General features: G+C 35.2%; 3 protein-coding genes, 1 non-coding gene and 1 pseudogene across 7 annotated transcripts in view; 3 read left to right on the top strand and 2 right to left on the bottom strand.

Annotated features, from left to right (window-relative positions):
- LOC110665264 (elongation factor 1-delta 1) overlaps positions 1–25,240 on the top strand; it is a 30,153-nt gene that overhangs the window by 3,295 nt on the left and 1,618 nt on the right. The window lies entirely within an intron of this gene.
- Positions 1,345–10,373, top strand: LOC110665261 (UPF0235 protein At5g63440). Of its 3 annotated transcripts, none has more exons than XM_058140253.1 (7): positions 1,345–1,543; positions 2,190–2,290; positions 3,116–3,269; positions 3,467–3,563; positions 9,082–9,170; positions 9,277–9,393; positions 10,094–10,373. In XM_058140253.1, exons 1-7 carry the CDS (start codon positions 1,478–1,480, stop codon positions 10,151–10,153), a joined length of 684 nt encoding a protein of 227 aa, XP_057996236.1. In that variant the 5' UTR covers positions 1,345–1,477; the 3' UTR covers positions 10,154–10,373. The 3 variants fall into 3 exon arrangements, with proteins under 3 accessions (XP_057996236.1, XP_057996235.1, XP_021680983.1); XM_058140252.1 differs by having other exon boundaries at positions 1,347–1,543; positions 2,176–2,290; XM_021825291.2 differs by having other exon boundaries at positions 1,348–1,543; positions 2,176–2,290; positions 9,277–9,345.
- LOC110665262 (60S ribosomal protein L17-2) lies at positions 11,912–15,600 on the bottom strand. Of its 2 annotated transcripts, XM_021825295.2 has the most exons (7): positions 15,441–15,600; positions 15,304–15,340; positions 15,019–15,059; positions 13,228–13,458; positions 13,014–13,116; positions 12,798–12,865; positions 11,912–12,200 (listed from the first exon to the last, which is right to left on the bottom strand). In XM_021825295.2, the coding sequence occupies exons 1-7, from the start codon at positions 15,441–15,443 to the stop codon at positions 12,135–12,137; spliced, it is 549 nt and encodes a 182-aa protein (XP_021680987.1). In that variant the 5' UTR covers positions 15,444–15,600; the 3' UTR covers positions 11,912–12,134. The 2 variants fall into 2 exon arrangements, with proteins under 2 accessions (XP_021680987.1, XP_021680985.1); XM_021825293.2 differs by lacking the exon at positions 15,441–15,600 and having other exon boundaries at positions 15,304–15,349.
- On the bottom strand, positions 14,003–14,131 carry LOC131175758 (small nucleolar RNA snoR74). Its single transcript, XR_009145948.1, has one exon. It is a non-coding gene; the product is annotated as a small nucleolar RNA snoR74 (small nucleolar RNA).
- On the top strand, positions 15,679–18,277 carry LOC110665260 (SWI/SNF complex component SNF12 homolog; annotated as a pseudogene).

Genomic DNA, 25,240 nt, shown 5'->3' with positions numbered 1-25,240 from the left:
TGCCTTTAATTTAAGAGAATTGCAGAATTTTTCCCCTCGATACTGTTACGATTTCAATCTCTAGGGTCAAAAATTATTTTTCAAAAAATAAAATACTATAGTATGAAAAAGTTTTATTATTTTAAAAATTTTATAATTAAAATTTATTAACTTTAATTTTAAATAACTTTTAATGGTCTAATTAATATATTATGAAAGTTTCGTTTTCTTTTTTCAACTCCAACAGCAATGCAGATGCTTTTTAACTAATTTTTCTTTGTTTTTGTCTTGATTCTTGACACCGTGGTTGCTATATCTAGAAGAGCATTGGGAGGGTTTTTCTTTTTAATTAAATATATTATAATTATGATAATTATAATTAAAAATTGTATAATTCAATAAAATATTGTAAATTAAATTAAACACAAAATTAAATATTATGTAAATATAATTAATTTAGTATTAATAAGATTTGAACCTAAAAGGAATTGAATTCTGGACTTTAATGTTGGCTAGTTTTAAGGTTAAAAGCCCCGGTACTTGGAAAATAATCGCTGAGTTTATCTTGGCGTTTGTGAGCAAGAATGCATGTTAAAAAAACTGAAAAATGGATCAAACAAAAATAGGGAAAATTACTACTTGTCGATAGTGACCATTTTGCTATTTAATCTCTTTATTTTTTATAAAATTAATTAATTAACTTTTATATTTTTAAAAAATACATTACTTAATTTATGTAATTTAACTTTATTAACTATTTAATTTTATAATTATTTTTTTTTTCAACATGTTTCTTTTTCTCTCTATCCACACTTTTCTCTTCATATTCTCTTTTTGCTGTCATCTGTCAATACATAAAAAAATTAATCAATTTCTTTAAATTTTTAAATAATTAAAAAAATTATTTCTAAATAGAAAAAATATAAAAATAATATTCAAATAATTAAAAATTAAAAAAAATGTAATTTAAAATTTAATCTCCACATAAAAAAATTTATATTTTTATCTAAGAATATATATTTTTTAAATACATGAATCAACTAATTAATTTTACTAAAATAAAAAGACTAAATAGTGATATTTTTTAAAATATAGGGATTAATTAATTAATTTTTTTAAAATAGAGAAATTGAATAATATAAGTAACAAAAAATTTGATAAAAAAATTAAAAAATGTATTAAATATTTTTAATAAGATTAAATAATATATTTTTTAAAATATAAAAATTAAATAATTATTTTTATTAAAATATGAGGTTATATAGTAATTAAAAAAAAGTACAATCATGTATCATAAAACAACTTTTTTTATGCATATACGACGTCGTTTTAATAATTTTTTCATTTTTTTAAACGGTGAGTTTTAGGGAATTGTCATCCTTTGCTGCTGAGTTCGAAAGAGTCTAATAGCGCATTCTGAGTTGGAAAACTAGAGGCAGACACCGGAATATGCCGAAGAGAACAACCCACACGTACTCGAGCGAGGACGCAGCTCCTGATGGTCCAGACTCCGATCTCTTTGTCTATTACTGCAAGCATTGTGGCTCTCACGTCCTTATTACCGGTTCTCTCTCTCCCTCTGCATGCCTATTCACGGTTTCTGATCGATTCTATATACTGTACATTCCACTGTTCTTTCCCTTTTTAAGTGGAGAAATTATGAGCAACTATGTCAAATCCAACGAGTTGTACTTTATTAGTGATAGGCAATATGCCATAAAAATCTTTTTTTTTTTTTTAATGTAATGAAGCTAAATTTAAGGTCTTTAATGAAATTGGTGCTCAACTCAAATTTAGGTTTAGGGGAGTAAAGAAAGCTACCTGATTTGTTTTGGAATGCGTATAATAAGTTCTGAAACCTGTGAATGAATTTTAATTGTGAAATTTAGGTTAGCATAAGATATGCTAAAGCGCAGAAAAATTCCACTCTGGTTGATTCAACATCCAAACACTTTTTCATGTTGTGCAGTTATCCATAACAGAAACTTTTGAATATCTGATACAGGGCACCTTCAATGAAAGAAAAATTATAATTTTAGTTTAGCCAGATTGTTACATAAGTACATGAATGACAGAAGAATAACTGCACATGTCCATAATTCAGTTGCTTTATGATTTTTGCACTCTGTATAAAGAAACTTTACTATTGTATCTTCATTATCTCATCGTTTCATGCTAAAATATGTTCATTATTAGATACACAATTGCAGAAAATGCCAAAGAGAAAGACTGATAAAGCATATGTATTGGATAAGAGGAAGCATCTTGCAAGATTGAACATTAATGAGGCTGGAAAAATTCTCTTGAAACGGTATCTATTTTCATCTTTAATAGTATCTAACATGTTCTGCTTCTTATACTTCTTTTCTTTTTGCCTGGTGGGGGGTTTACTGTTCTATCTCTGTTATTTTTTCTAGGACTGGAGAGATTGGAATTCAATATTTTCCTGTTTCCATCATGTATATTTCTGTGCTACTATATACAGTTTATGGCTTACTCTTTATGTCCAAGTGTTACTGCTGCAATTTTCAGAAAGAGAGGCCTTTAGTTACAGATGTGACAAAGGATATTGGGGTAAATGTGAGCTTACTCTCACTAAATAGCTTACTGTTGCTGTAGATATGAAAATAGAATAAACTACTTATATCAATTATGATACCAGATAGAATTTGATTAGGAAAGAAAACAAGAAAAATATGAAGGGACAAAAAGCCATTGTTCGCCATGCTGCATATGATATTCTGAATTTCAGGGCTTCCTTCTTCTCAATACTATTGGCCATTGTATAAAGGGCCTATAAAATTTCAGTATACAGAACCCACCTTCAGGCCTTTGGATGGCTATTTTGTTTTTTTTGCCGTTGTTAGGCCCACTAAAAACTGCATATTTCCTGCTATTCACACTTTGAGCAAATCAATATTGAAGATGTTAAATTGTCCATTCAATTATCAATGTTTTCCTCAGTTTTGTTTGACATCATATCTTGAATTGCTAAAATGGTATCAATTTGATGGTAATTCCTTTTTTGTTGAACTTATTGAGGACACACATTATGGCTTTGAATTCAGATTGTAAATAGATCAAGTTGCATTAGGTTTCCTATTTATAACCCTGAGACTGAGTCATTCTTTTCCAGGGGTGAAGGGAAATTGGAGAAGCAGTTTCGTATGAACTGTATGGGTTGTGGCCTGTTTGTTTGCTATCGTGCGGAAGAAGATCTGGAAACTGCTTCTTTTATATATGTTGTTGATGGAGCACTTAGTACAGTCGCTGCTGAAACAAATCCGCAGGTACTAATAATTTTTGTTAAGGCTTGAGATCATCCATGGGTTTTAATTAGTGAATTGTGAGATTGTATGTATCATATGTGGAGCATATTACTGCTTGCGTTTCTTTGTAAATGGGGATTAGCCTTTATACACGTAATCATTAGAAAGATGATATGTTTTACAGATTTCCTCATTTTGCTTTGTGAAATATGATATAGGATGCTCCAGTGCCGCCATGTATATCTCAGTTAGAAGGAGGACTCGTTCAAGTAGCTATTGAAGTTGAAGACCGTGCACAACGCTCAGCAATAACAAGTAATTTTATTATTTAATTTCTATTTTGATGATGCATCCCCCTTCTTACTCTCTGACATGCATCTCTTTTTTGGCCTCAATTAAATGGAATATGTTTTTTGTAAATACTATATTTTGTCTGGATCTAAAATAAATTTTCTAAAAATAAAATAAAATAAGAACAAAAAATAATCAGTCTATTTTGAATTTTCAGTTTGAATTTTAATTGGCATTTTCAATTTCAATATTTCCTTTTTTTATTTTTCTTTTCAATTTTAATTCTCAAATAGTAATTTTTTTTATTAAAATTTAAAACAAATGAAATAAAATAAAATCTGAAATAAAATAAAAGTAAAATAGCGAACAAAAAGAAAATAAATTTGTTTTGAATTTTGGTTGGCATTTTGATTTCAATCTTTTATCTTCATTTAAAAAATTAATGTCGTTTTATTTGTGTCATTTAATTAAAGAAAGAAATTTAAAAGAAAACAAAATGAATTGTTTGGATTCCATTCTGATTTTTGATCTTACATTTTCAATTTATTCTAAATTTCATGTTCTTTATTATTTTATAAAAAGAAGAAAAATACTCTGTTGGGTCTTAATTTTAACCTTTAAGTTTGGGATATTCTCCCATTTTAATTTTTTAGGGGGAAGTAGAAGAGGATAGGAATTAATTAAAATAGGAATTAATTAAGGATCAATTAATTTTGTTAATTTCCTAAGCTACCTAGGTCTCTGTAGAGAAAACTCCTCCTCTTCCTTTGACTGACTCTTTAAAAACTCAAACCTCTATTTAAGAAGAAAACAATGATCCTCTTTGGATACTGGCTCTCCATATAAAACTCACGCTATCTGCTCTCTCTAGATGAGGAGATGAGCACCTGTTCTCACAAAAAAAAAAAAAAAAAAAAAAACGCTCCCTATTTTAGTTTCAGACCCATTTCAGCTTCAGGTTGAAACCAACGGCTCACCTATTCTTCTTCACCAATACCAGTGTCTATTCTGCTCCAGATCAGCGCCTTCAAAAGCCACCCATTCTATTTGTTTCTGTCTCAACCCCAGTAGATCTATAGTTATTCATTAAGTAGATACTTGCTAGATTTGATCGTTGGCTTTATAAGTGTATTCACTATTTTTTTTCGGTGCCATTGCATCTGTTACTTCTCCAGTACATTCTTTTTGCGATTTGTTAATTGATGACTATGGATTCATTTATGTTTTTTATAGTAATCATTGATTATTGATCAAGCATTTTGGTAATGGGTAGGGAAGATTGATACTATGTGGTTGTTTATGATTGCTTAGTTTTATTGTTTTGTGTATATACTGAATGATAATGAGGGAAGGTTTGGAGTGAATTGAAACAGAGGTTGGGTTGTTTACTAAATTTGAATTTTTAGAATTGGATTATATGGTTTGATTATTAATTCTTGATGGATGGGGTTTTGAAAATAAATAGATATAGCTGTTAGTGTGGTCAATATTTGTTGATGTTAAAACCCACATATTATGTTTTGATGCTTCATTGCTTCCTACTTATATTACTAAAATAATAAAGGTTCTTGTTTTCGGGGATGTTCGGTTGAAACTTTTATTTTATGCTAATTTCCGTAAATGGTGTTGTATTAGATCCTACTTATGACGAGGTGGTGATTTATAGCTAGAAAACTATGAGAATAAAATTTGTATATCGTAGAATTATCAACATCAGTGTGGGCATTCTAAATGCATTCTTGGGTATTTGGGAATACTTTCTTAAGTATGGTTTCCTCATGTAATAAGTGTCCTGTTTATTATTGAAAAGTCTAAGATTGTGAGTTGGAATTTTTGCTAATTGAATTAGTGGCATGATCCTAGTATCTTACATAATTGGAGCCGAAGTTTATTGAGCGTTATTAGCATTTGGCTCATCACAAGTGGAATCTTAGTGATAAAACCCAAGTTCATGCATCTTGTTAATATTTTAGTATTAGTAAATAAAGCTTATAATATAAATTTTAATTCCTAAGCCCTTGTTATATAATGGTGCTACGTGTTTTGATGATGGTTGTTTGAATAGACGAGTAGATATTAAAATTTATTGGAAGGCCCAAATCATTTTGATTGTAAAATAAATAAAATATTATAAATAAATGAATTAGTTAAAATATTTAGGATTTGATGATAATCTCATCACAACCCCTATTAATTAAAATATATAATAATCTTGGGGTCTAATGATAATTTCATTTTATACCTCATAAGGAAAGGCAATTAGATAATTAATTAAAATTGTTTCAGGACTAATGATAATTGTATCTTAGACTTTAGGCTTTAAAACTTAAAGTTTTGTTAGGATTTAATGATAATTTCATCTTAAATCCTACAAACTTGAAATAAAGTATATAAAATCTTTCAAGGTTTAATGATAATTAATTCTTATAAATCAGATAAAAATCAAGATTTTGGAGTTTAATGATAATTCTATCTTAAGCTCTATAAATCAAATAAAACTAAAATAATTGAAGATTTAATTATAATTTCATCTTAAACCCTACAAACTTGAAATAAAGTATATAAAATCTTTCAAGGTTTAATGATAATTAAATCTTATAAATCAGATAAAAATCAAGATTTTAGAGTTTAATGATAATTTCATCTTAAATATTTAAATTAAAAAATAATAAAATACTTGGAGTTTAATGATGATTTCATCTTAAACTCTATAATTGAGTATAATTAAAATAATTAAGTTTTTTTTTTTAGTTTAATGATAATTTAATCTTAAGTCCTACAAATTAAAAGTTCTTTGGGGATTTACTGATAATTTCATCTTAAATCCTATAAACTAAAATTAATATTATTTTAGAGTTTAATGATAATTTCATCTTAAGCTCTATAAATCAAATAAAATAATAAAACATTTGGAAAATTTAATGATAATTTCATCTGAAATCTTGCAAAATAAAATAAAATAAAGATCATAGGTTCGATGATAATTGCATCTTGAACCTAAAGAAATAATAATTAATGGTTTGTTGGGCGTAATGATAATTTCGTCTTATACCTAATAAAATAAAATAATTAGATTAATTTTTCTTAAACTATTCTAAAGACAATAATAAATTCAAACGCAATATTATTCTTGTATGAAAATTATTTAACCAGTCGAGAGCTATAAATTTTTGAAAAATCCAGCTTTTGGGAGCATCTTGCTAATTCTCTCGATCAATTTGTGAGTAATATACGTGTTCAATTCATAATTTGCATTTGTATATAATTAGGCACACCACACACATAATACCCTCGGTTATTTGAACACCGATGATGGGATTAACAATGGAGAGTTGAAAGTTTTCACAATCTATTGGAATCCCTAGGAACTAAATGACACATTTTCCGGTATTAAAGTTTTAATAAAGGAAAGGGAGGAAATTAATGAAATGTTAAGTAGACATCACTTGTGTCACATTTATGTTTGACTCATTTTAACAATATTTGTATTTAATAAAATAACTGAAACTTTTTAAAATAAAACTAAAATTCAATTTCTTAAAAATAATTGGCTTATATTTTTTTAATAATGAGATTTAAAAAAAATAAAAATTAAAAATCTTAAAACCAAAAATCTATTTTAAAATCCATTTTCAATTTCAAACATATTTTAATTTTCAAGTTAATCTAATTTCCAAAAATTTTAATTTATAAGTCAAATTTTTCAACAAATTTAATTTTTGAAGCCCAATTTAATTTTCAAACCAAATTTAATTTTCAAATAAAATTTCATTAGATTATTCGTCAAATTTAGAAGCCTCTTTAAAATAAAAAGTTTTCAAAAAATAAAAAAATAAAACAAAGATTAAATGGAGTCAAAATTCACTTTTAGGGTCGCTTCACTTACTTGTGTATTTGACTTACCCTAATAGTGAGATATTTAAGCTTTTCTATATTTATATTTTCGATCAAATGCAAAGAACCAATATTACAAATTAAGCTCCATTTCAAGTTATTGACATTATTTCATTTGAGTACATCCTTAAATTCATCTACCCTTTTGGGACGATATGGGATGCCTAACACCTTCCCCACACTTATAAGCGACACGTATAAGGACCCCGAACCTTGAATCTTTGGAATAGAAGTGGATCATTTTCTTTAAAACAAAAGTTTTGAAAATATAATAAAAGGTTTTCTCTATTTTTCCTGCAAAAATTAGAGTGGCGACTCCTCACCTTTCCACTTCGGTGTGAATTGCCTGGCAACCGCAAAATACGTTGCGACATTTTTCTTTCTGGGACTAGTCACACTCGCATAGAATTAAATAGTTATATTAATTTGTTGCTGATATGGTAGTTGACTGCATTATTTGTCTTCTCTAACGAACAGGTGAACAAACTTAATTCAATGCATTTTGCATTGTATGGATTTGGAACTTGATCTGTGCATAAAGGGGCATTCTTTGGGCTTACGATCTGCACACACACATTACATTTATGTACTTACATACAAATTTTGCTTGTGTATATATTTCTGTGTGAAGAGGAAGAAAGATGAGTAAGTGGAGCACATACCTCTGGAAATATTGAGGAAACAGCTTATTTATTAGAATAGCAGGTTTTTTAAGTATTGAAAAAAAAAAAAAAGAAGAGAAAGAATAGCAGGTTATTTTATCGACTACTGACAAGACCACATGTGAGGCCTTTAGTATGTGTTTAGACAGTAAGATGATACTCTAAGGAAAGCATTTCTCTTATAATCTCTTTCCCTCTTCCTTTGAAGGGATTAAATTCATCAATATAAGAGAAATATGAGGTGACTATAGAATCTATTGCATCTTTCATGTGCATTAGGTGGCTTCTATAATGTCGCATCTTGTCCTGTGTTGTTCCACTGAGAGTATGAACAAATGAACATGAGGCAAATACTAGAAGAGTGATATGCATCTTGTAATATTCTTTATCATAAGAAACACAATACTTTATCCATGGGTTTGTTTGGCATTACTATTGAAGAAGTTGTTGAGAAAAACACATGCTTAAATATGTTCGTTAGGGATATTAAGAACTGGTTTAAAATTAAATTTGACATGTTTTAGTCATAAGAAGTTTAAAACTACAAAACAATTTTTTTCAAAACTGTTTTTTTAACATAAAAAATGGTTCTTTTCCAAAAAAAAAAAAATGTTTTTTTGGCCTCCCAACCTCAACAGTAACTGAGCTTATATTTATCTTGTGCCTTTGCAACACCCTTTTTCCCTTTTATTGAGCTCCTTCCTCACTCCTAACCATATGACCATGATCTTTTGCTAAGTAGAAACTATTTCTTTCCTTGAGAGATGCAAACTTATTGAATGCATAATTGCCTACATGTATGTATGAAATACACAGAAAAACATTCATATGCATATATATGCCCACTTTGTAATTGCATAAAGAGGACATGTCTCACTAATTGACCTTGTGAACTTTTTACTTATATTTCTCTAAGCTAGAAATCTTATTTCTAAATTGATAAGATTTGTGGTGTTCTTGATTAATAAACTTATATTCCTTACCAGGAGTGAATGCTGATGATGTTCGAGTTACGGTAGCTGCGCCTGCTGCTCGTGGGGAAGCTAACAATGAACTTTTAGAATTCATGGGCAAAGTATGGTTTCTATTTTGTATTACACTTTATTGTAATTGTTGGGCTACTAAAACTTAAATCATCAATTTTGGAGGCTCAGGTTAACTGGATTTTTCTCTTCCCACAGGTGTTGGGTCTAAGACTGAGCCAGATGACTCTTCAAAGGGGATGGAATAACAAATCAAAACTCCTTGTTGTGAGTTACATGAAGAATTATAAAGTTTTCTTGTCTAACCCCTTCTCTGTATGCCTCTGCATCTGTGTGTGACTGTCAACTTCTATAGTGCTTGGATGTTTAATTTTTATGTAACTTACCTAGGAGGTGTTAGTAAGATTCGCATGTTCAGTTTATGCAACTTCTCTTCTCCTCTCATGTTGCTGCATCCCTGGCTTTCGGCTGCCTTGATTTTCCATCATGTTTTTCAATATGTTATTGTCATCTTTTGTAGATTTTCTTTATCATCGTCTCTACTAGATAAGATTTCTTAACTTAAAAAAAGGAGGAGAATAAGATCAGCACATGCTTGTCTTATATAGTTGAAATGGTCAATAAGCCTTTTTGTCAAATTAACTAAATTGCATTTAAATCATTTAGTTTGTAGGATTATAACATACTACCCTATAACTAGATATTGGTCTGAAATGGTTGTCCTAGGTGGCCCTTTTGTGCAAACTGGATTGAATCAATTCTCTCTTAAGGGATCTAATCAATGACTAGAAGTTGATACTTTGACATTATATGTGTACACCTTTCATACTTTACCTAGTTTCCTCTCTATGGCAGCTCAAAAAAAAGTTTTCCTCTGTATGTATAATGAATAGGGTGGATATTTCATATTTTTAATGAGTTCTATATCCATGACTCTGCTTCTGAAAGATGGAAGGTGACTAAACTCTGACTCTAAAGATAGTTACAGTTGAGTAACGCTTTGTTCTTGTATCAGGTGGAGGATTTGTCTGCTAGAGAGGTGTATGAGAAACTTCTGGAAGCTGTACAGCCGTGAAGCTGGAGTGTTACTGTTACTGATTTGATAAATGAGTTGCAAGTGATTACACTTTATTAAAATTGAAATATGGAGTTTAAACCCGATGCAAGTGGATAACTGCTTAGCAAGTGTAATTGCATTACCAGATATGCGAGGCTAGAATTTTGTTGAATTGATCCTGTTACTGTAAGCTTCGCAAGAGGAGTGATTTAATATATATATGGAATTTTCTTTATCATCTCAACCTTTTTAGATGATATTACAGGAGCACAAAGTTGAGCTGGACCTTAGCAAGAATCAGAATGAATGTCATCTCTTAAAGTGACAATGTGGCTTAATAGTAAAAGGCAGGTGCTTGGGCCTTGGGGAGGCTTCCTTTTTTTTTGTCCGAAGATGTATTTTCATTCCACTAAATCATGAGGGCATAAGCCTTGGTAAAAGCATATGTTGGAAAATAGGGTTTAAACGGAAAGAGAAGTAAACTAACTGAAGGTTAGAAGCCGGTTCTTGTATATCATGAACAATATTACGGATGATTGTTGGATATTGGCAATTTAAGATACCATCAACACCTGACAGTCTCCTTAAAAAATGACTCGTATATCCTTAGTATTTACTAGTTGAAGCGCATCCCTGCAAGCTAAACTCTCTAGGACGAGGGGATCATCCATACTTAGATAAATATGGGTGGCTGAATCCAAAGATCTTCCACTGTGATTCCTAATCATAAATGCATAGGCACCTTTCTTTTGATTGATATAAACAGCAGCATCAAAGTTAGCTTTCAACAAATTAAATGGCGGAGGTATCCATTGTTGGAGAGGCGAAGGGGGCTGCTGAACCCGAGTGCAAAGGCCTGCTGTAGGTTTGAATGGAGTATTGAAAGGCCAAAGCACAATTGATGACCACATGAGTATCTTGGAACTGATCCTTAAAGAGCAAAGCGTTTCTCTACTTACATATACTCCCAACACATGAAGGCTGCCAGCTGCACAAGATCAACATCCAAAGGGGCAGAAGCCAAGGGCTGAGTCAGAGCTTCCCATTCGCCATGTGCTTCTGGGGACACACACACTCCAATCCTTTTTCCTCCTTAAGATTTTAGACTCCCACCATACAAATGTACTACTCTTGGCACCTTCATAGAGACCGTTTGGTACTGTGCTCCAAACAATATTAAGAAAAGCATCATTTCATTTAGATGCTTTGAAAAAAAATAATTAATAAAACAGTTGTAATTCTTAAGTAGAGTTTTAAGAAATGAGAATTTCAATTTGAAACTTAGTTTCATTTAGAACATTCAAGTCTTTTCTCCACAGCAATTACAATTTACAACCACAATGCCGATTAGGTCCATGGTCCCAAGCTCCAGTTTTCCTAATGATGAATACAACCTCATTTATGATGATCAGATGATCATATGTTCTTAACAGTGCCAGGAACAGCTCTTTTGACGAGTCATCAGTCAAGCCAATTGAAATTAACAGTGGTAAGGGCTAGCTCATATGAGATAGTTGCCCACCGAAACCAAGCAACTTATAACTAGATTCGCAGTAGGTGGCCAACGGCCCTGGATTAATGAATTACAGCTTTTTATATCAATGCAGCAGCATATTATTTTACTTTAATGGTACCCCATGGCATGCAGCTTTTTACTGCATATACACAAATAATTGGATCTTCGCTTACAGGATAAAGGATCACTTGTCACATCATCCCATTCATCAAAGAACACATGTTAAATGCCTAAAATATTCTTATACTTTTCAGACTATCTCCAACAAATAACAAAATTCCATAGAAAGATTTCAGTGCTCCAATCTTTGCACCCCAGTTGCAAAGCGGGGGTTCAGTTTATAGTACAGTACATTCTAAATAGGTATATGATCTAGAAGAAACATCTCAGAAAACAAACTCAAGAGTGTGACTGTTTCACAAGATAAGAAAGGCAAAAATGTTTGCATGGTGCCAATTTTCAGGACCAGTTTACCGCTTGCCTTCAGGAGGAAGGTCCACCGCGTAGGGCTTGAGCCTTCGGTTTCCCAGGAGCCAGATGAGTCTCAGGCTGCAAACCAACAGAACATCTAAGATGAGAATCATCGTATCAATAATGCAGAAGACTCCAATTGTGAAATGAACAACAGATCAACAAACTTATGAATTCTAGAGGTTTAAGTGAATTTATCCTGAGAATCGTTTCAGTATAATTCGGACTATATTTGGGTAGAGACTTTGCCTTCTATAGAATTGAATATAGGCTTCTAGTTCAAATTGCATGCATCAAGAACTGGACATGTAAAGTAAGAGAAAAAAAAAAACATATATAACTGATCTTTAGTGAGAATATTTGCAATAACAAATTCTTTATTTCTAAATTGGCAGGAAGAATTTCAAATGAGAGTTTGGACATGGTTTTAGTTTTACATTATTTAAATTAAAGTTGGCTCATTTCTTTTAATTGCTTAGATTGAAGAAGATTAGATTTATGAATGTTATGAGATTCATTTGAAAAGAGTGACCCAGTGCTCGAAGGGTCCCACACTTCTTATCCAAACACAAAGCAATAAAAATTTAGTAATAGCTGTGGTATTTACTGAATTGTTATCAATCGTCAAACCTATCAACTGCAATTTCAAGTGAATAAATACGTTTATAATATTACCTCTTTCTTAACAGGTTCTTCCTTTTCTGACAAAATCAACTCGATGTGGCATGGCGAGGACATATAAGCTGCCAGATAAAATTATCAGTCCCCATCAAATGTGCACGCATAACTAGAAAGACTGGTTTTGTGGAAAGAGCTTGGATGGTGCTAGAGGAGGGGGGGAAGCGAAAGATACCAACTCAATTATTGAAACAATGCATTGAATAAACTCACGATTTATCCTTCCATGGGCTCTATAAGTGCGGCGACGTTGTTTCTGTGCTTGATTGACTTGGATGTGAGATATGTAGAGTGAATCAACATCTAAACCTTTCACCTAAAGAATCATTAGACAGAAGGTATAAAAAAGTTAGAACATCCAGAAAGTCAGGAAGCAATGGTAACCAGTCTAATAATTTTTTGAGGGTAAGATAGAGAGAAAAACTACCTCTGCATTACTTTCTGCATTCTTGAGCAAATCAAGGATAAATTTTGCAGATTTAACAGGCCAGCGCCCTTGTCCATTTGAATGACGATTTTTTGCCTGTGCAGTTCGCCCAACACCACCACAGAAACGACGGAATGGGATAGCTTGCTTGTGTGCCATAACATCCTCCAAGTACCTTTTAGCCTTGGCTAAATGCAACTTCCGAATTGCATGAGCAGTCTCTCTTGTATTCTGATACAGCGAACAGCAAAAATGAATATAATCATAATGATAAAAACACTAGCAGAAGAAACCAATCCTTATGCCATTAAGAATAAATAATGGTTCACCAAATTGCATTGCAGGAAAATTCACCAAATTTCTAAGGAACTAAAATGGGCAACATGCTCCAGCCAATGTACAGTATATTCAACAAAATTGACAGCATTTAGTACTGTAAGTGTTACTGCCCAGACTGATCAAAGTTTCAAGCTTTACCCATTATAAGCAAGTCCACTCAGACTAGTGAAAACCATTAAGTGCAGGAACTAGGTTTGGATTTGCAAGAATGATGGACAAAAACAGTAAAAGTGTTAAACAACTAGAAGAAACTTGCAACTGAAGGAAAACGGCCATTTCAAATGTAGAGAGGATCACATCCTTTCTTCTTCTCAACAGAAAGTATATAACTGCCAATAAGGCATATAACTAGGCGTTCACCAAGATAACCATCACTTGTGTTGCATTTATGATATAAGCGAATAGGAAAATGAACATATTAGCTAGAAAAGGCTCTAAATGTACCATCATTTACTGAACCATCTGCCAGTAAAAACACCTAGAGAGGCTCCAGAAAGATGCGAGTAATTTCCTTGAAGCTTATGAGAAACCTGTTCACAGAAGGGAACAGGGACCCTTCTCCTTCAGGGTTAACTAAGTATAAGCCTGAAGAAAGTTGAGCTTATTATCGCTCATGTTAACAAGCCAACCATAAGCTTCAATCCACATTGGGAAAAAAAACTCAGTTACCGGAGTAAAGTTGACCAACCCTAAATCTATATATGGGCATCTAACGAAGATGACTAACACTGTTGAAATTTATACAGACATATTGCAGTAACTACATCATTGAAAACCCTTCATCTTAGCTCCCAGTGCCAGTAGGGACTGTTGTAACTACTGCTTCGAAATGATGGAACATAACAATTTTTAGGATATCAAGAACTGTGAATGATCCAAAACTTCTGATTATATAAGTTTACAGAAACCTTCTTCATCAATTGATCCAATCATTTAGATTGATTTTGCAAGAAAGACTAAATAGTTCCCTTCTATCATACACAAATTAAGAAGGTACATACAAAGAATGGTTGAAAAATTAAAAACCAAAACTGTCTCACGACACTGCATCAGTTACAATCACACAAACACACATAAATAGATTATCAGTTTATCACTGCCATAACATTTGTAAAAATGGCTTCCTCAATGATCTAGGTGTGTGCGTGTGTATGTGTGTGTGTGTGTGTATATATATATATATATATACATATATCACCAAATTCAGTTATCTAATTCAGCTTAAAAACAAAGTGCAACATCATCTTGACAATCCGCAAATATAGCTATGATCATCAAGAGAAATGGATGATGTGAGCCAATCATACTGATATGCCGGTAATAAAAAATCGCCAAACATGCCCAAAACAAAGATATATTGCAAGCAAGGTTCAGTTGCTTTAGGTGGTATGGTCCTGTGGATTATATATTTGGCGTATAGAACAGTGAAACATCCAAAAGAACAGAATGTACCTTAAAGTGGACTCGAAGATCAGAGCCCCGAGCTTTGCATGCTGAAATATAGCCATAACATCAAAATGAGATCTCACATTTTCAATTCTATCAAGTACATAAAATAAACACTATCCTCTCCTTGGTATGCACTAATATATCGTTGGTTTCATTTCCCACAACTCAATTCAAGTTTCCAACAGTTTCTCATCTACCAAACATAAAGAAAAACGATGATCCAACAACATTACTATTCTAAAGAGAGAGGGAAAAAGAAAAAGATCGAAAATTGATTTATGCACTCACATTTGGTGGGGTTGTCTGGTTCCCTAGAATACTTCACCTGAAACATCAATCAAACAAATCTCATATCAAACTAAAAAATTGAAACACTTCACTGCTTCAGAAAACGAAATTCGCCCCAAAAGTTTCACATAACTCACCATGGTTGCAGTGTCCGCTGATAGTTCTGTTGCCACACAAAAGAAATGCGGAAGATTTTACTACTCAGACTCAGAGAGTGAATTAAAAACCCTAGAAGTGCTGGCGATGCTAGGGTTTAACTGTTTTATGTTGGGCCTTTGTGCACCTTCGGACTTCAAGCTAGCCCATTTTCCGTACAATCCGGTTGATGCCATGTTGGAGAGTTTATTCGAAAGTTGTCATTTAAACAAGGGTGTTTACGTCATTTCGCAATCAGCAAATAAATAGCCACGGCTGGAACAGAAAATCCGAAAAGAAAACCACTGTTGGCTCTTTGAACAGGAGATCTGCGAACAGGAGAATGTTGAAACAGAGGCCAATGCAGAAGGCGTTGTATTTCACCTGCGAGGCTCCGTTTTCTTCTCGTAAGAATTCTTGTTTTTGAATCCATTCTTACATCATGTATATTTACGTTTAGATTTAGCATTCCCTTTTGGTCGGGTTAGTGATATAACTAGCTGCTGTTGAAAAATGCAAAACCATAAGAAAAGAGCAAGTTTTGGGCACTGTTTCTATGTAATTATGTTTACCATGTGATTATTGTGTTATTTACTATGTGCCAAGCTCAGAATCAGCGTTTTATTCTGACAATGGGGTTTCCGAGCATTCAAATTGAGCTGATTTTATTGTTAGGATGAATGAAACGCTTGAAAAGTGTGAATGTTGGAAAAATAAGCTTTTTTGTAGATACCCAGAATCTGATTTTAGTCTTACTGGTGGTTTCTTGAAGCTTTATTTGGAGTATTATGTTGTTTTATACGAAAATTAACTTTTAGTTTTGGAAGACTTTGTGGTTGTGACATAGGGATATCATGATTAATAACAATCCAGCAAAAAGCTTAGGGGCACCGTCTGCAGTTGCCAATTCTGGTGCAATAACACAGTCTGTGCCCTTGAACAAGCAATCACCTCACCTTCTTTCACAGTCGCAGCCTCAAACACAAGGTGGGTCCGCCTTTCCAGGTCACTCTCAGCTGTCCGAACCGCAAGCTCAAGTGTTAGGTCATTCACAATATGCGCAGGCAGCTCATGCTCATTTCCAAGCTCAGATACAATCAACTAACCAATCCATTGCCAAGCTGCAAAACCCTAATCCTAGTAATGCTGGTGTATCTTCAAACTCTGTATCCACACCAGGCACTGCAAGTGCCAAAAAGGCTAACCAGAAACAACCTTCTAGGTCTCCAGGTGGCTCATCCAATAGTAATACAGCTTCTCCATTTAAAACCATGAAGTTGACCCCAGCTGCATGAAGGAAGAAGCAGAAGCTTCCTGAGAAGCAGATACCTGATAAAGTTGCTGCAATTTTGCCAGAGTCTGCACTCTATACTCAGTTGCTTGAATTTGAGGCTAGAATATATGCTGCTATGGAAAGAAAGAAGATGGATATTCAAGAGTCACTTAAAAATCCTCCTCATATTCGTAAAACACTTCGAGTGTATATTTTTAACACTTTTGAAAATCAAAAGCAAGGAGAGAAGAAGAATAATGCAGAGCCTCCTTCCTGGTCACTAAAGATTTTTGGGAAGATATTGGAAGATGGGAAAGATCCAGTGCTGGCTGGGATCCCGCAGAAACCATATCCAAAATTCTCATCTTACTTCAAAAAAATTACAATATGCTTGGACCAAAGCCTTTATCCAGATAACCATGCAATTCTATGGGAAAGTGCTCGATCACCTGTACTTAATGAGGGCTTTGAAGTGAAGAGAAGGGAGACAAGGAATTCACTGCAGTGATTAGACTAGAAATGAATTATGTGCCAGATAAATTCAAGCTTTCACCTGCTTTATCAGAAGTTCTTGGCATTGAAATAGAAACCCGTTCACAAGTTTTGCTGGCAATTTGGCATTATTTGAAGACTAGGAAGTTGCAAATCCCAAATGATCCAGCTTTCTTCATGTGTGATCCTCCCCTTAAGAAATTATTCGGGGAAGAGAAGATGAAATTTGCAATGGTTTCACAGAAGACAAGTCAGCATTTTAACTCCTCCACAACCTATTCATTTGGAGCATGGGGTCAAACTATCTGGGAATTGCCCAGCTGGAACTACTTGTTGTGATATTATTGTTGATGTTCCTTTTCCATTGCAAAAGGACCTTGCAGCATTTTTGGCAAGTACTGAGAAGCAAAAAGAGATTGATGCTTGTGACCAATTAATATGTGATTCTATAAAGAAGATACATGAGCACCGAAGGAGGCGGGCTTCCTTTCTTGGTTTCAGTCAGTCTCCAGCAGAATTTATTAATTCTTTAATTGCTTCACAGAGCAAAGTTCTAAAGCTTGTTGCGGGAGATGCTAGCCTAACTGCAGAAAGGGAGCGCCATTCTTATTTTTATAATCAGCCATGGTAAGTTTTTCATCCCATTTGTCGTCAATTTAGTTTAAACTTCTTATTCTGCCTTTTTCTAAGGTAACCATATCCTAGAAGATGATATTTTCATTATATGGAGCATGCCAATGGAGTTTGTTTTGACTCTTAGGCAAGTATTGACAATATTTGTTTAATTTTTGGTTTTGAATCTCTAAGGTTGAGGATGCTGTTATTCGTTACCTGAATCGCAAATCTGCTGGAAGTGATGCGCCTGGAAGCACTTGAATAAGGATTTGTCAAATTGTCAACAGGCGGCATGGATTTCAAGACTTATAATGCCATTCTAGTCCCTATGTCCTTGTATTGATTTAGTTTGGCTTGTGTAGTTAAACAAAGCAGTTTTAGATCCTTTTTTCAGTGGTGGTGGCGTTCTTGGTTACCTTGTAGTTTATGATGGGATTAATCGATCATGTTTCATGAGAAGAGGCAAGTATGATTTGTTATTCTATATTTGTGGATGCTGAAGCCCTGTAACGGTGGACTTATCAATGATTCATTTGTAGCATCTTGGTTGCATATAATAGAAATGAACAACTGGATGTCAATTCATTATCTATTTATCATTGAACACTCAATGGCTCTATTTTAGAGGGTTAACAATTTAGTACCTTTTTAATTAATTAGGAATGTTGGAGTTGCATGGAAAGACAATTTAATGTGCTCTTGATTCTTGATTTTGATTCTGCGACTCCTATCTCAGGTTTAATTTTCTGTTATATAAAAATTCTTACGACTCGTGTATGGTTAAATTAGCAGCCCATTTTACTTTTGAAGTGATAGCTTTGGGCTTATACCTGTAACATCCCTAATTTTTAAATTTATTATTTTGCGGGTAAATATTAATATTTTATTTTATTTAAATTTTCAGAAATTATTTAAAATTTTTCAGATTTTAAAAATCGGATTTGATTTTTTGAAAATATAAAATTTTGATGATTTTTAAAAATTAATTTAAAGATCACGTGGCAAAACTAAAAATATATTTGGACTCTATGAATTTTCTGAGTTTTCTAGAATTTTTCAGAATTTTTAGGCATCGTTTTCGATCCCAAGACAGAGTAAAAATTCAAATTTTTATATCCTGAATCAAATCGGTCGAATCGAACCAGATCTGATCGGACCGATCGAATCGGACCGGCTCCACTTCCCTTTTCTTCTTCTCTTCCGCGCATTCCCGACAGCCCTCCTTCTCTCCTCGTTTTCTCTCTCTTCCCTCCACCCTCGTCGGCCAGCCAACACCCCAACCTCTCCCACACGCCGGCACACCTCTAGGCCACCTCTCCGCCGCCGGCCGATGCTCCAGGCGGCTGAAAAAGTTGCGCGAAGTCCCCCTTGCGTCCACGCGTCGTTTTGTATTCCCGAGTTGATTCCGGGCGATCCGGCCACCAATCGGATCGGGTATTGTGTTAAAACTCATCTACACCTCGAAAACTTTTCATAAATACCAAGAACACCAAAATCCATCGAGCGGTTTGCCCAATTTTTGTCTAGGAAGTTTTAGCCTATTTCAACTTTTGGGCTAAATTTCTTGCAAACCGTGAACCCCACAAGAAAATCGAGAGTAGCGGAGTGCTCCACTCATATAGAGCTTTGCGGCAATACCAATTTCAAAATTTTCCAACATCGTTTTTTCGTGGGTCTTGCCGAAACTTCGTAGTGTTTTTCCGAGCATTAAATGAGCTTAGAAATTTTCGTAAAAATTATATACTAACCCGCATATTGTGGGCTTCGTGTAGATACCTTCAATTCGCAGAAATTCAACAGTTGCTTGAGTCTATAAATTTCGGGCCTGGCAGACAGGCTACCGAAAAAGTCTTGGAATTGGGTCGAAATTTTAGCTACCCCACCATTGTCAGATGTCCCGAGCGCGTTCCTGGGGTCGGAATCGGCATAGGTAAACTCGAACCTTACTTTTTCTTAATTATCTAGTGCTTGAATTGGATTAAAAATCCATAGAATATTTGTGGTAGCTTAGAAAATTAAAATTCCTTTTGCATTAGCTTAGTAATATTGCTAAGGACTGCGGGGCAAAGTTTTATAATTTTTAGAGCTCATTTGGGTAGTTTTTGCAAAAAGGTTAATTATAAGGACTAAACTGTAATTTTTCATATTGTGATTGTTGACTGTTTGGATGAGCCCAAGAGGGGCTATGTGATGTGATTGAGTTGTGTGTATGTGGTTTGTGGATATAGAAGTGCGTTTTAAGCCCTTTTGCAGGTTGGGTAGATCCTAGGTATAGGGGAGACTTTGTCGGATTTTCGACACGACTTAGGATATCTTTGGTCTTTTCTTAGTTTATATTGAGTCAAATGTATTAAATAATTGTAATAAAATTATTAGGTGAGCCAGCTGCCACAGTGACTTCGGTTAAATCTGTGAGTAAAATATTAATTTTAATTGTAATTTTAATATTATTATATGTTCAAGCATGCCCATGCATCACTTATAAATATGTATCTATATAGTTAAACACCAGGCACATTTTATATTGCATTCATAATTGTTGAAGTGCCATGGATGTTGTTTGTGGTAATTTGGAGTAGTGTGTGTGCGTGGCGTGTGTGTGGTATGGTATTGGATATGGACAGGACGGGTAGACATGGCTTGAGAGATACTCGCTGGGACCTCACATTTAGTTTATTAAGCGAAAGTCCGGCTTGAGAAACATTTGCTGGAAGAGGTTGGATTAAGAGGGCTATATACGGGATCAACTCTCATATATGTATTATTTGACAGTGTTGGGTATGTGAGTGCTTCAAATTGCCTTTTTGCTGTTATGATATGAAAATTATGACGATGTTGCATTTCACTCCACATGGTGCATTAGGTTTAGATAGTTATAGAGATTATGATTAAAATTGGTATTTTACTCTCTGAGTCGAACGCTTACTCCTATTCATCTATTTTTCCATGCTACAGGAGGATTATTTGTTGCGTCTAACCTGCTCTTCTTATTCGCAAGTCCATAATAGTATTTAATATATTTTGTACAATTGAGTTAATCTTTAGACTCCGCATGTGTTAGAAGCACTTATTTTTATTTTAGACCTGTATTATAAAAGTTATGTTGGACCTGTAAAATTATTAACTGTATGCGTGATGGGATTGGATGAGGGAGCTAAGCTTCCATTTGCGTTATGACATTTTGATTATGTGGAGGGTGAGCTGAGCTCCCCAATTTATTATATATTGTATTTACAGGTTGGGCGAGTCAAAAACTCCCCGTTGAATGGTCCATTTTATGGCCGGACTCTGTTCAGTTAAATTCTTGAAATTGGGCCCAAATGGGTCTTAGAGTTGGGTTGAAGAATAGTTAGGCTTACCACGGGCCTCGGGGGCTTTAGGCTGGCCCAGGTCCTAGTGCAGGTCTGACCCATAGGTTGGGTAATGACAAATGTGGTATCAAAGCTTAGGCTCCAGATTCATAGGGAATATTTGTCTAAAGTGTTGGGAAGAGTCTAATAGGAGTCACATGCGGAGAATAGGGTCCACATTCGTCTTGCATTGTCATCTTTGCTTCTAGTTTCTACTTTGTATAATTGTGTGTAAATATGAGTCTATAGAGCTGTGTAACATGCCGTTTTGAATTTTTGTGAGCTAATACTATTGAATTTTAGGAATATGCGTAGAAGCTGAAGAGCTGCCACTGCACCAGAACCGGATGTGCCCGACGAGGTGTCGGCACAGGATGAGGTGCCTGCCCCAAGGAGATGGGGTAGGAGACCTAGAGCTGCTCAAGTAGAAGAGCAGCCGCTACCAGTTCAGGAACAGTCTTTTATGGCCCAGGGTCCCATGGACCCAATGGCAGCTACCTTAGCTGGATTGCAGAGAACCATCGATATGATGGCACAACAAATAATTAATTTCAAGAAGTTGGTGCTTGGTACTTTTGATGTGTCATATGATGCCTATCAGTTTTTGTATTCCTGCAAACAGGCAGGGATGGAGTTGTAGTTGACTGATTGGAGGCTTATAGAGTGTGTGCAGCATGTCATGGGGCCTGTGCCTAGGCAATAGATGAATGACTACATATTACCTCGGATTGAAGGTTTATCTTGGACTCAATTTGTGGAACTGTTTATCAACAGGTTTGTGCTATAAAGTTTCAGAGATCAAAAGTAGTGGGCCTTTGAGGCCTTAAGGTAGGATGACAGATTTGTAGATGAATGTGCTACAGAATTTCTAGAACTGAGCAGGTATGCCCCTACAGTAGTGGCTACAGAAAGTATGAAGGTAAAGAGGTTCCTAAAGGGGCTGGATAGGAGGTATGCAAACCTGGCCATGATGTCTGATCAGTCTTGTGATATGATAATTGATTGAGCCTGACAGATTGAGATTAGCTATATAGGAGATGACAGTTAAAGGGCAAAGAAGAATAGAGCAGAAGGTTCTTCAGGTGTTCCCTACACGGGTACCACGGATAGTGGCGGCCAAAGTCACTACAGAGGAAGAGGTAGAAGCAACAAGAATGGTGGTTTTAAACACAAATATTGAGGATTTAGACCAAGGTATGGATCCAGCAATGGTCACAGTTCAGGTTATAGCAGTTTTGAGTCTAGTTCAGGATCCTCCTTGATACCTTGCACACAGTGTGGAAGAGGACATTCAGGACCTTGTATGATGGGTTCAGGTGTATGTTTCCGGTGTGGCCAGCAGGGTCACTTTGCACAAAGTGGGCCAGCAGGGTCACAGAGTTCTGTTGTAAATGTTCTTCGTCAGTTGTATCTTAGTGCTTCCAGCATGGCAGACAGTCAGTTCAGTGGCCAACAGGGCCAAGGACAAGGAAGACGTGGATTTGGAGGTAGGTTTGGAGATAGAAGTTAATATCAGGGTTCTGCAACATAGGGTAGGGGTCAAGCTCGGGTTTTCACCTTGACCCACTAGGATGCTCAGGCTTCCAATGTAGTTGTGGCAGGTATTCTTCTAGTCTGTTCCTATGAGGCTCGTGTTTTGATAGATTCGGGTGCTACGCACTCATTTGTCTCCACAGTTTTTACCATGAGATTGGGTAGGAACCCTACAACTTTAGAAATGCCCTTTGTCTGTAGCTACCCCACTTAGTGACAACACAGATGTGGATATAGTTTTTTCGGGTAGCCCAGTGGTAATGGATGGAAGGATCCTCCCAGCATACTTGGTTCCTCTACCAGTAATGGATTTCGATATAATTTTGAAAATGAATTGGTTGGCAACTCATTATGCTACTTTAGACTATAGGAAAAAAAAGGTGTATTTTCACATACATGGAGTGGAAGAGTTTAGCTTTGATGGTGACAGGAGTGTGGCTCCATATAATTTGGTGTCAGCAATTAGTACTAGAAAAATGTTGAGGCATGGATGTCAAGGGTATTTGGCATTGGTGAAAGATACATCTGTAGAACTGTTAACATAGAAAATGTTCCTGTTGTCAAAGAATTCATGGATGTCTTCCCTGAGGAGCTTCTAGGGTTGCTACCAGGAAGGGAAATAGAGTTTTGCATTGATGTTGTGCCGGGTACAAACCCCATATCAATGCCGCCTTGCAGGATGGTTCCAGCATAATTGAAAGAGCTAAAGGAGCAATTACAGGAGCTTTTGGACAAGGGTTTCATACATCCGAGCACTTCACCCTGGGGCACTCCTGTTCTATTTGTGAGAAAGAAAGATGAGTCCTTGAGGTTGTGTATTAATTATAGAGAGCTGAACAAGGTGACTGTGAAGAACATGTATCCACTTTCTTAGATCGATGATCTGTTTGATCAGCTCCAAGGGGCTAGATTCTTTTCCAAAATAGACCTACGATCATGATACCATCAGTTGAGAATCAGGAATGAGGATGTGTCTAAGACAGCATTCAGGACAAGATATGGTCATTATGAGTTCTTGGTAATATCTTTTGGACTCACTAATGCACCAGCGGCCTTCATGGACTTGATGAACAGGGTGTTCAGGCCATTCTTGGACCATTTTGTCATCGTATTCATAGATGACATTTTGGTATACTCTCGGACTGAGGAAGAACACACATGGCATTTGAGAATAGTATTGCAGACTTTGAGGGAGCACCAACTATATGCCAAATTTTCAAAATGTGAATTTTGGCTAGAAAGCATCTCATTCTTAGGACACATGGTTTCTAGTGAAGGCATTCAAGTGGATCCCAAGAAAATTGAGGCTGTAACTGATTGGCTTAGGCCTACAACAGTCATTGAGGTGCAAAGTTTTTTGGGCCTAATTGGCTACTATAAGCGTTTTGTGTAGGATTTTTCCAGGATAGCAGCTCCCCTATCCAAGTTAACTCGGAAGAATGTTCCATTCATTTGGACAGATGATTGTGAGGAGAGTTTCCAGAAGCTTAAGGAGTGTCTAACCATAGCCCTTGTGTTAACATTACCGATGAGTGATGAAGGATATATCATGTACTGTGATGCCTCCAGAGTTGGCTTAGGGTGTGTTTTGATGCAGAATGGAAAAGTAGTGGCTTATGCTTTAAGGTAGCAAAAGAGGCATGAGCAGAACTACCCCACCCATGATTTGGAAATGGCGGCTGTAGTCTTTACACTAAAGATCTGGAGACACTACCAGTATGGTGAAGTGTGCGAGATATACACCAACCACAAGAGTTTGAAGTACATCTTCCAATAGAGGGATTTAAATTTGAGACAGAGGAGATGGATGGAGCTTCTGAAGGACTATGATTGTACCATCCACTACCACCCTGGGAAGGCCAATGTAGTAGCAGATGCTTTGAGCAGAAAATCTTCTGGCAGCTTGGCACACATATCAACGGAGAAGAGATTGTTGATTCAAGAAGTACATAAGTTGATGGATCAAGGTCTTATCTTAGATCTTTCAGATGAGGGGGTATTATTGGCCCATTTTTCAGTGAGACCAGATCTGCGAGAGAGAGTCAAAGTTTCCCAGCACAGAGACCAGCAATTGATGAAGATCATAGAAAAAGGACAGCAGGGTGAAGGTGGTGAGTTTGGATTTGCCAATGATGGTGCCCTTATGCAAGGTTCCAGGATATGTGTGCTCGACGTGGACAATCTCAGAAATGAAATCATGCGAGAGGCACACTATACACTGTACAATGTTCACCCAGGCTCCACCAAGATGTACCATGATGTAAAAGATAGCTACCGGTGCAATGGCATGAAGAGAGATATAGCAGACTTTGTGTCCAAGTGCTTGACTTGTCAGAAGGTGATGTTTGAACACCAAAGGCCGTCAGGGAAGTTGCAAGAGCTCCCTATCCCAGAATGGAAGTGGGAAATGATCACTATGGATTTTGTGACCGGGTTACCTCGTACCATGCAGGAATATAATTCGGTATGGGTAATTATAGATCGTCTGACTAAATCAGCTCATTTTTTGCCTGTGAAAATCACATATTCTATTGCACAG

This window comes from Hevea brasiliensis, chromosome 17 (assembly GCF_030052815.1).
Source record: "Hevea brasiliensis isolate MT/VB/25A 57/8 chromosome 17, ASM3005281v1, whole genome shotgun sequence".
NCBI classification, from domain to species: domain Eukaryota; kingdom Viridiplantae; phylum Streptophyta; class Magnoliopsida; order Malpighiales; family Euphorbiaceae; genus Hevea; species Hevea brasiliensis.
Note: the sequence above shows the minus strand (reverse complement) of the source record. Positions and strands in the feature narration are given on the sequence as shown.

Bases quoted from the DNA above. Each gene is read 5' to 3' on its own strand.
- LOC110665261 (XM_058140252.1), top strand. From the start codon at position 1,429: ATGCCGAAGAGAACAACCCACACGTACTCGAGCGAGGACGCAGCTCCT. The intron at 1,544-2,175 runs GTTCTCTCTCTC...GTTCATTATTAG, and splicing joins CTCTCACGTCCTTATTACCG to ATACACAATTGCAGAAAATG. The intron at 2,291-3,115 runs GTATCTATTTTC...ATTCTTTTCCAG, and splicing joins GGAAAAATTCTCTTGAAACG to GGGTGAAGGGAAATTGGAGA.
- LOC110665262 (XM_021825293.2), bottom strand. From the start codon at position 15,349: ATGTTTCAGGTGAAGTATTCTAGGGAACCAGACAACCCCACCAAAT. The intron at 15,060-15,303 runs GTGAGTGCATAA...GCTATATTTCAG, and splicing joins ACCAGACAACCCCACCAAAT to CATGCAAAGCTCGGGGCTCT. The intron at 12,866-13,013 runs GTGAGTTTATTC...TTTATCTGGCAG, and splicing joins AGCCCATGGAAGGATAAATC to CTTATATGTCCTCGCCATGC.